The 10,655-nt window shown below is 41.0% G+C and overlaps 1 protein-coding gene across 1 annotated transcript in view; it reads left to right on the plus strand.

Moving 5' to 3' along the window:
* The window catches only part of Rheb (Ras homolog, mTORC1 binding), a 44,600-nt gene extending 34,744 nt beyond the window's left edge, over nt 1–9,856 (plus strand). The window contains exons 5-8 of the mRNA XM_027943427.2: nt 5,361–5,417; nt 5,539–5,586; nt 6,271–6,352; nt 9,343–9,856. Coding sequence (XP_027799228.1) covers nt 5,361–5,417; nt 5,539–5,586; nt 6,271–6,352; nt 9,343–9,435 — 280 coding nt within the window. The 3' untranslated portion in view covers nt 9,436–9,856. The remainder of the gene's footprint in view (nt 1–5,360; nt 5,418–5,538; nt 5,587–6,270; nt 6,353–9,342) is intronic.
* Nucleotides 9,857–10,655: the final 799 nt, after the last annotated feature.

Consider the following 10,655-nt stretch of genomic DNA (forward strand, 5'->3'; position numbering starts at 1 on the left):
GAAACATACTTTGAGGTGTTAAGATTTAACTATAAACTGTTTGGATATTGTGGCCACTCTTGTGAATAGACCCCACACTGGCAGTCCCTGAGAAAGCCTACAAGTGAGACAAAACCAAGGATTAGAACTATGTGTTAAAGAGAACTGGCGAAATGTGAGAAATAGAAAGTGGGGAGGCCACCCAAACATAGATATTATTAGCATCTTGGAGTGTTTCTTTCTGGTCTTTGTTTTATTCTGTGTAGATTGTTCTCTTGTTTATATTTGCTCTCTGGATGCTGTTTTATACTTTATTTTTCATGGTTTCATATTTTTATTTACCATATACATTTTCCCATGTTTCTTACTATTTGAAAACAGTAAGTGGTTATATAAGATTCCTTGTTCAATAGTAGAAGGACACTTTTCTACCTCTATGTTTTATTTTTTTGGTCACTAAACAAGGATTAGATTTTATACATAAAATCACTGCCTTTTTAATTTGGTACCAGGTAATTTACTTTTTGACTTGGAAGAATACCTTAAATAGTAAAACCTTCATTCTTTTTTTCATACTACTTACAAATATTTTTCTAATTTGTGTTATGTGTTTTTATAATTTATTTATTATACACAAAACTCAGTCCAGGCTTCATTTGTTGAATATATTCTACAATTTTCAATTTATATACCTGACATATAATGCCTTGACCAAAACAATATACCAATAATTTGATGAATGTTGCAAGATCAGATTTGATTGTGAATTTTCCATTATTTCTCTGATTTACTTGGGAAAACACTATTCAGATTTTTTTCATTGTTTGTAAATACAAATTTTTAAAAAATAACATTTGTTACTTTATAAATTATCACTCTGAGGAGTTAAAATAGTGGATAAAAAATGTTCTTAATGTGTTTATTACTTTTTTTTCTTTTTTCTTTTTTTTTTTTTTAACAACCTTTTTTGGTGGCCATAGAATAGATGACATTCAAGTTGAAAACTCCATATTTGTCACTGGGGAAAATTTATTGAACTAGATTTAAAAATATGAAAACTTGCTCACTAAGGACTTTGTGTGTTATGACCTAATGCAAAGCAGAGAAAAAAGTCTCCCATGTCATTGCAGTGGTACCTTTGCAAGTTCTGACCGTGTTTTATCTTGTGAAGTAGGAGTGTTCTATTTGAGTGATGCTTTTCATCCTGGTTTAATAAGGATTCTCAGTACATCTCAAACATGAGAAAATAAGGGAGGAGTGCTGTTTGTTTAGTTTTTTTAAAGAAATCTGTATAAAACTATGAAAATGTTGATTTGTTAATCAGAACTATTGTCTTTTTGTTGAATTCAGCCTCTACCTGAATTATAATCATTGTTCATTATTTTGTGAAATAAAACAGAACTATCAAGTTATACCTTTTTATCATAAAGTCCCTATAGAATTGTTTCTTCTGACCAAATATAAAGGAAGAATACGTTCCATTTTATAATTTCTACAAATAGAGCCAGGTGTGGTGGCACACACCTGTAATCCCAGCCACTCCAGAGGCTGAGGCAGAAGGGTTGCAAGTTCAAAACCAGCCTTGGGAACTTAGTGAGACCCTATCTCAAAATTTAAAAAAAAATATACTGGGGATGTGGCTCAGTGGTTAAGTGCCCCTGGGTTCAATCCCCGGTACACCCCTCCACACACACCAAAAATTAATTAATTAATTAATCCTAGAAATAGAAAAGAACTCAGATTTGAAAAATGGAATGTTTGGGTTTTCATTTATCCCCTTTGATAATGTTGGATGAGTCACCTTTGTAAACTATTAGGTCTGTTTAAACAAACAACTCCTGTCTGAGGCATTCAGGATACATACTTAACAAACATTGGTTAGCAGGGCATGACAGTGCACACCTGTAGTTCCAGGGACTCAGGAGGTTGAGGCAGGAGGACCAACCTCAGCAACTTGGCAAGACTTTGTCTCAACATAAAAAATAAAATGGGCTGGAGATGTGGCTCCGTTTTTAAACACTCCTGAGTTTCATCGCTAGTACCCAACCACCAAAAAAAAAAAAAAAACTTTGATTAATGGCCCAGGAGTGGTGGCACACACCTGGAATCCTAGCTACTCCTGAAGCTGAGGCTAAAAGTAGCAGGAGAATTGCAAGTTCATGTGAAGGCCAGCTTGAGCAACTTAGTGACCCTGTCTCAAAAAAAAAAAAAAAAAAAAAACAACTGGGGTATAGCTCAGTGGTAGAGCACCTCTGGGTTCAGTTTCTAGTTCCACACACACAAAAGTGGTTAATGGGGAAAAAAATCAATAAAGGAGATCATGACTCTCTGTAGTGTTTTCTTTTAAAGCATAAATACATGTTCGGACATTAATTTTCTGGAATCATTGCCTTTGAGACTGAGCTTACTCGTTTATGTTCTGTGTCTCCCTTTCTTATATCACTTGCACAGAATGTGACAACTTTGATCTCCAATTTCTTAAAAATGGGATACTTGTGAAACAGTCTAATTCTGGACTATTTACAGATTCGTACAATTTTCTTCCCCTACTTTTTTTTTTTTTTGCAGTAATTTTGGTGCACCTTCTTGCCTTCTTAAGGAGTAGTGTCTTGTCTCTCTTTCCTTTGTGTGTGTTGTGGGGGGGGGGGGGGCGTGGTTACCACAGAACTACACCTCCAGCCCTTTTTATTTTCTTTTTGAGACAGGGTCTCGCTAAGTTGCTGAGAGGCTGGCCTTGAACTTGTGATCCTCCTACTTCAGCCTCCTGAGTAGCTGGGATTCCAGGCATGTACCACTGCCCCCACTGAGGAACAAGGAACAGTATCTTTAGTAAATTGGTCCACAGTATTTGACTTTTAGTTTTTAGAGAAACAAAAAGCTATACTCATTTTAAGGGTTTATTGTATAAATTGTGACTTTATGATGAATTTAACTGACTTAAACAGGTGTTTCGGAACAAATGGATTTTTTATAATGTTTTTTAGCTAGAGGCAGCTGTGGTGCACTGACAGTGTTTCTCAGAATGATTATTACTGATTCTTTTCTCTTGTGCAAGGCATTATGTTATTTTTTTAATGCAACTTTTCAAAAACCTATAAATTAATAACATCCTAATTTAAAAACTGCTGACTTCAACCATCTGACCTGTTGTCAGCCTTTTAATCATTTAAGTAGGGGTTGGCTGAGAGGGTCTAACATGTCTGTTAAGCTTTCAGTCAAGTTCTGCTTCGAGGTTAAGGGGAATCGGGACTCTTGGAATGGATTGGGGAGTTGTTGGCTTGCTGTGCACAATCGGTCCATTTCAGGATATCTTTTTGTCTTGTCTCATCTTGTAGATAGGCTCTGAATTTCGTCTTCTACAGTATTCCCTCATCAGCCCTAACATGGTCTTTTAAGACCTATAGAGAAACAGTGCTATTTTGTTTTTTTCACATAACAAATTGGCAATATTTGAAGGCAAAAATAGAGATTACTTGCCTTTAAAAGAATGTCTGTATGATGATGCATAATAAATTATCCAAAAATATTGCAGCTTAAAACAACACACAACTTACCTCACTGTTTCTGTGGATCTGGAACATTGATGGAGCTTAGCTCAGTTCTCTGCTGCAGAGTCGGGGGCTAGAGTCTGCTAGGACTTTGTCCCATGCAGATGATTGGCTAGGGAAGGGTGTTTTCAAAGTCATTGGTGTGGTCATTGTTGGGTTTCAGCTCCTTGAGAGTTGGACTGAGTTCTCAGAACTTTGCTGGCCAGAGATTGCCTTCAGTTCTTTTACCAGGTGGTACTTTCTATCAGGACACAGGAAGTGACAGAGAATGTTCAGCACGGCAAAAGCCACAGTTTCCAATAACCTAAACTTAAAAGTGGCTTCTTATTACTTTTATCATGTTCTGTTCATTAGAATCAAGTCACCAGGTCCTGCCCTCTAGGAGAGTGCACAGGGTATAGCTCCCAGAGCAGGGCAGCTGAGGAACCAACCTCACACCACCTACCATCAGTCCCAGTTCTTTCAACTGCCTCTCATTTGACTGACCACCATCTTCCAAGAACTTGTGCATTTTAGATGGCAGGCAAACAGCACATTCTAGGGGAATCAGGGTTCTGTAATGCAGCCTGCAGTGCTTGGGACATCCTATCCATTGTTGACCTGTGGTGGTGGGAAGGCAATTAAGTTTATTTTAGGTTTTTACCCAAGTGACAGTGTGCATAGGTTAAAATAGCATAGTGTGGAATGCATTCAGCAGGCGTACTTGTTCCAAAACTAAAGACAGCAATGAACAAAGCAAAATCCCTGCCCTCTTGGAGATTGTTTCGAGATTGTTTCTATTCAAGAGACAGAAAGCAGCAAGGGCATGAGAAGTATGGAGGGAATTTGTGAATTCATGTAGGGTGAGCAGAAGAGTTCTAAGTGACACTTGAATGGAGAGTTGGAAAGAAGTGAGGGAATCTCAACCGAAAGAGCATTCCAAGTGTCAGGAAGGCAACTGGAGGCTCTGGCAGTGCTAGAGGAATGGCATGATGGATGTAGGTAGAAAGAGGTGGCGTCACCTCAGGATGGAGGTGGATGGAGTTAGGTGGGGGTAGAAGGAGGTAGAGGTCAGTGGTGGGAGGGCGTTGCCAAGTTGAGGTGGGTGCCCATTAAAGGCTGCTGCTGCAGATCCCTCTGGCTGCTGTGCTGAGCAGAGGCTGGAGGGAAGGGGCAGCAGTAGGTAATGCAGGCTGCAATAGGGAAGGCTCGGAGCTGAGCCAGGGTGATGAAAGGGGGTAAGAAGTCAGACTGTGATTCTGGACAGCTGTGAAGGTTGATTGTAGTGTGCTGGCTAATGCTGATGATGGGCTTTCTGGGGGAGGGTAAGAATGGTTTGTGGTCATTTGCCAGCAGTCAGTGGCATAAATAATCTCAATGGCAGATTTTAAGTTATCATTGTGACATTATAAAAATGCATAGTTGGGTCCAAGAGATGTGTGATTGAGACCCAACTACAGTCTAAAACCATCAGCACATTGAATAAAGAGATTGCTCTCACAGAAAGAGTGACTATGCTTGGTAAACAAAAGGAGGTGTCAGGGCTGAGTGCGAGACACAACAGCTTGCAAAGCACTACAAGTTTTTATTTAAATACTTTGTTCTTTACTAAATGAGGTTAAAGTTTGTGTTTCTCAGCCTCTTGTTAAACTTGCCCATTTAATGTCTTACCTGTAACCCTTTGGGTATTCCCATAACTACAAAAAAAAAGAGTGTCAAATACATGTGGAAAAGGATTGGTAGGGAAAATAACTCTATGTTAAAACAATTAGTTGGTATTTTTCTTCCACTGTAAACAGTTTACATTTGAAAACATTAAAGTAGATGTCTGATTTCATACTTTTTGTCTTATAGTTTTGAAGTGATTAAAGTTATCCATGGCAAATTGTTGGATATGGTGGGGAAAGTACAGTAAGTAGCACTATTTTATCTTTTTTGTTTACATGAACTTATTATAATAGCATCATCTGAGTAATAAAATCTGTCACTAATTTGTGTTTTGTTGGTTTTTATTTTTTTTTGTTATAAATAGAATACCAATTATGTTGGTGGGAAATAAGAAAGACCTGCATATGGAAAGGTATGTCGCCTTTTAAATCATTTGTTGATTTATAAGATCAAGTCCAAGTTGATTTAGTCGCTGAGCTGCCAGTTTTAAGTATTGTTTGATAGTCTTTTTAGCTGTAGTGTTTCTCTCTGTTTAGCAGTGTTGCAGTCATGCACAGCAGAAGCAAAACTACAATGTAAATACCACCACATTTCTCTAGAATAGGCAGCAAACTGTTAGAAAACTCTCCAGAGATTATCTGCTGTGACAAAGGTAGCATCCATTGTTTTCACCAAATACTTTGAGTACTGAGGCTGGGATTGCAGTGATGAACTGGGAAGCAGGGTCCACATACCCAGGGAGCCCAGTAGCAGGGAGGAGGAGCCCTGTGCAACCTTTGCTCAGCACAAGTGAGCTGCAAGCCCTCACATCCCTGCTATGAAGTAGGCAGTTGTTACAGATATTGGAATACTGGGGAAATGTAGTCATGTTCTCTGAACCCAGAGCTTGCTGGAGAGTGGGTAACCCCATAAGGCAAGGTCTTTTATATTCCCCAACCCAGACATAATCAGTGCTCTTCTGTTTCATCTTGGTGGTGTCTAGCAGGGTATGGTTCTGCCTCACAAGAAAATCAATCAAAGTGGAGCCTGTTTTGTAAATTAATGAGGTGTTTTATCCAATAAAGATCAAAGAATTGGAATGTTCTTTTTCCTGTAGGGTGATCAGTTATGAAGAAGGGAAAGCTTTGGCAGAATCTTGGAATGCAGCTTTTTTGGAATCTTCTGCTAAGGAAAATCAGGTATGTAAAACTCATTTTGCATACCTTCTCAGTCACAGGCATTTTGACCCCTGTCTGTATCAAGCCCACTTAAACTTTAGTCTTCAGCCATCTATTTTTCTTTATTTTTATTTTGGTGTGTGTGTGGGGAGGGGTGTACTGGGAATTGAATCCAGGGGATTTCTACCACTGAGCTACATCCCCAGCTCTTTTTCTTTTTTAAGACAGGGCCTTTCAAAGTTGCCCAGGCTGGCCTTGAACTTGTGATCCTCCTTCCTCAGTCTCCTGAATAACTAGGATTATAGGGACACACATAGCGCTTTTCACCATTTCTAATAACTAAGCTTTCTTTGTTTGGCTTTAGAAAGATAGTAATGTTGTTTTTATAAGTTCGCTGGGTACTCTACTTCTGGTGGGACCTATAATATTTGTAGGGTCAGCAGAATAGTAAAGGAAATACTACCTTTTGTGAACATATTAATTTTGTTTCTTATTGTTAGTATAGAAATGAGACAGAACCAAATCACTAATTTTGTAACTCTTCCCTCCCCCTTTTCTATAGAATAAAGTGAGTCATGTATTTATTATTTTTAACACAGAAATTATCAGGAGCCATTTTATTACCAGTTTCCGCCCTGCAGCATGTCCTAGGAAGGATGTCAGCCTGTTCTTTCTGGCTCCACATATTTGCCTTTTCCTTTTTCTTCTGTGACTTTAGTTTAGACTCCTGTTCTTGAGTGCATATTTTAGTGTCCAAGCTCGTCTCCCCCCTCCATTTTCTCACCACTTCTCTTTGCTTCCCTGAACTTTTTAAACCTGCAAACCGATGGTGCCCATCTCTGCTTGCAAACTGCCAGTTCCTGCCATTGTGTGTGGAGCAGCCCTCATGCCCCAGTGCTCGGTTCTGTACTTCTCTCATAGGGTCTCACATGTCCCCGTGCTTCTTGTTCCCTTAAACACAGTGGGTACTTTGCTCAGTCTTGTCTGTGGCCCGAAATGTCCTTTATCTCCTGTCTTCATATATTTGCATGGTGTTGCCTAGTTTATAAAGTGCTTTCTGTATATGATCTAGTTTGATCTTCCAGCAAGATAAATATATGGTTTTCGTTTCTGAGGACGCTCCAATCCAGCAAGAGTGGCTGGTGGCCAGTCAATGAGGCCAGCAGTCAGTTGGCATCCTTCTTGTCATGTTCCTCTTCTTCCCCCATGATGAAATTCCTAGCCCTCAAGGCTCACCTTCTCACTGGCCTCTTCCTGATTCATCCACCTGAAATTTAGAGTTGTTTCTTCTCTCTTACCCCTAATTCATTCTGAGATCCAAGAGAGTCTCACTCACCTTTATATTCTCCATACTGTTGAGTACAGTGTTTTTGTGTTTGGTAAGTTTTTAATCAATCCAGGTATCCTTTGATCATTAAATCTTTCATTCCTGTGTTCAGACCTGGAGGATATTAAATCTGTGTAATTGGTTTCCAGGTTCCATATAGCAAGCAATTTATCTGAATCTGTTCTGTTCTGGAATACAGATAGTAAGAATTTATGTAACAAAAATTGAGATTAGTAAATGAGAGATGGCTACATTTTAAAAATTGAATTCAACATTTATTGGGTATCAGCTCTGTCTTTATGTAGTTGAATCATCTCGTTTTAGAAATGAGAAAATTAAGGTCTAAAGAAGTTAAATAAGTTCCCCCAAGATCTCTTGTATGATAGGAGAACTAGGACTAAATTTAAATCTAACCCAAATCTCATCTTTTTTCCTGTACACAATGTTTTCTGATAGTGAGGTGTGATCCTAAGCCAGTGACCTTGATTAGATGAGAAGGATGGTCCCTGCTCCTGCTTGAGATCAGTCAGGAACACAAATACATCATTCATACCAACAGGCTGGAAGGCAGAGTACGTAGGTGGGTCCATTTGGTGTATGGAAGATGCAGAGTCCTCTTATGAATGGAGCTTCTGTTGCCAGTGAAATGTCAAGCAGGTTATCAGGCGAAGCTGAGAGCGGGGGAGTCTGGAGAGGGCCAGATCTAGAGCCTGCTTCTGGGAGTGATGGGGGTGGGGGGCTGTGGTTGGGTTGCTGGGCAGCACCAAGAGTCCACCAAGTTCCTGCTTGTGGGTGTACAGTGAGCAGCCATTTTGTGTGCTCCTCTGGGCTGTGCCTGCTGCACTGTGCAGGTGGACACTTGGAGAGAAGGGTGATGAAGTACAGTGACCACAAGGGTGAACTGTGGAATCTAAGCTGGCCCAGAAGGAAAATGAGAATAAGAATCGGCTGCAGGACAGGAAAAACGTAGATCAGCACATCAGGTTCCTGTGGATTGAGAATCTGGGAATTGAAGAGAAAATGGACTAGGAAGATGGTGTGGTGGGTAATGGAGGAGGGTGCTGCTGGTGATGACGACACCTGGGCTGGGGCCCAGGAAGGGATTGGCCATTTGCCTAGTCCTTCAGTGAAAGAGGGTTTCCCACCCAAGCTAGCACGCCTTCTTGTGAAGGACCATGAGGTTCTTGACGCTGGGGTAGAGATGACAGTCATTAGAGGAGAGGAGGCAGTGGGCTGGAAGGAGTCAGGAGGCTGATGTGATATACAGGTGGTAACCAGGAGGACTGCAGGGAGGCAGGCAATTTGGGGTTTGCAGGTGTCAGTCGAAGCTGGCTGGAAGGTGTAAGGAGAGAGGGGCTAAAGGGACAGAGAGGACAAGAAAAGCACCTCTCTTCCTGGAGCCAGGGATTCGGGAACAGAAAGCCACAGGGAAAGAAAGCAAGGTCTACAAGGGAGATTAGAGCCAGCAATGAAGAGGGGCCCTGAAGGTCCAGAGGACCCTGAGGAAGATACGGGATGGCACAGGATGGGAGTCCAAATGAGGAGGCCCCAAAGTCCTGGGACTTCTTTAAGCCCTCCAGCCCCCTCCTGCAGCCATAGTGGTGGGCAGCTCTTTCCTCATCCTGTCCACAGTGAAACTGTCTACTTGAAAACTAGCTTTCTAACTGGTTTTCTTCCTTTTCAGACTGCCGTTGATGTTTTTAGAAGGATAATTTTGGAGGCAGAAAAAATTGATGGGGCAGCTTCACAAGGAAAGTCTTCGTGCTCAGTGATGTAATAACTGCTGCAAACCTGAGGACACTGGGAATATATTCTACCTGAAGAAGCCAACTGCCCGTTATCCTTTAAGATAAACTATGCTTCTTTTTTCTTCTGTTAACCTGAAAGATATCATTTGGGTCAGAGCCCTCCCCCCGACCCTCAGATTATGTTAAACTCTGACTCTGTCCAAATGAGTTCACTTCCATGTTCAAATTTTAAGCAATCATATTTTCAATTTATATATTGTATTTCTTAATAATATTATGACCAAGAATTTTATCGGCATTAATTTTTCAGTGTAGTTTGTTGTTTAAAATAATGTAATCATCCAAATGATACATATTGTTACACTACTATTAACTAGGAGGCTTCAATATATCAGTGTTTATTTCATTGTGTTAAATGTATACTTGTAAATAAATAGCTGCAAACCTTAATCCTTTGTGCTACATAATGTGACTTTTGAAGGAAAACCTGAGTTTCTTTCCTGCTGTTCAGGAGGACTCTGAGGGATCCCAGGAATGAGTGGAAGACATGGCCCATAACTTTCCCAGGTACCTTCTCTACACAGGGCACGGGCATTGCCCAGACAGTGATGGGATGGGTTGCTGACCAGAACTGAGAGGCTTTGAGGGCAGAGGTAGTTCCCTAGTAATGACTCTTGTCCCTTTTAGCTCTGAGCCCTGAACTGTGACTTGATGCTGAGAGCAGGGGGGGAGGGCCATGGAATTCCCTGGCAGAACGTTCTTGTCACCTTTTCTTTGTGTGAGTTGAAGAAAAGCCATTAAGAAGCATCTTAAGGCTAGGTGTAGTGGCACATGCCTGTATCCCAGCATCTTAGGAGGCTGAGGCAGGAGGATCACGAGTTCAAAGCCAGCCTCAGCAACTGAGCAAGACCTGGTCTCTAAATAAAATACAAAATAGGGCTGGGGATGTGGCTCAGTGGTTGAGTGCCCCTGAGTTCAATCCTCGGTACCCCAAAAGCCCTAGCCTTAGGGCTAGGGCTATAGCTCAGTGGCAGAGCACTTTCCTGTCACGTGTGAGGTACTGGGTTCAATCCTCAGCACCACATAAAAGTAAATAAAGAGGCACTTTAGATTTGCCTTCTCCACAGCGTCTGGCAGTTTAGAGGATGTGGATGTTTCCAGCATCTGAGGCTGGTACTTTGTAGCCTCACTCGGGTCCAGGTGTGAGGGTGAGTGCTGAGGCTGGGGTAGCCCTCACCTGGTCTGTTAA

This window comes from Marmota flaviventris, chromosome 1, assembly GCF_047511675.1.
Source record: "Marmota flaviventris isolate mMarFla1 chromosome 1, mMarFla1.hap1, whole genome shotgun sequence".
Classification (NCBI taxonomy): Eukaryota; Metazoa; Chordata; class Mammalia; order Rodentia; family Sciuridae; genus Marmota; species Marmota flaviventris.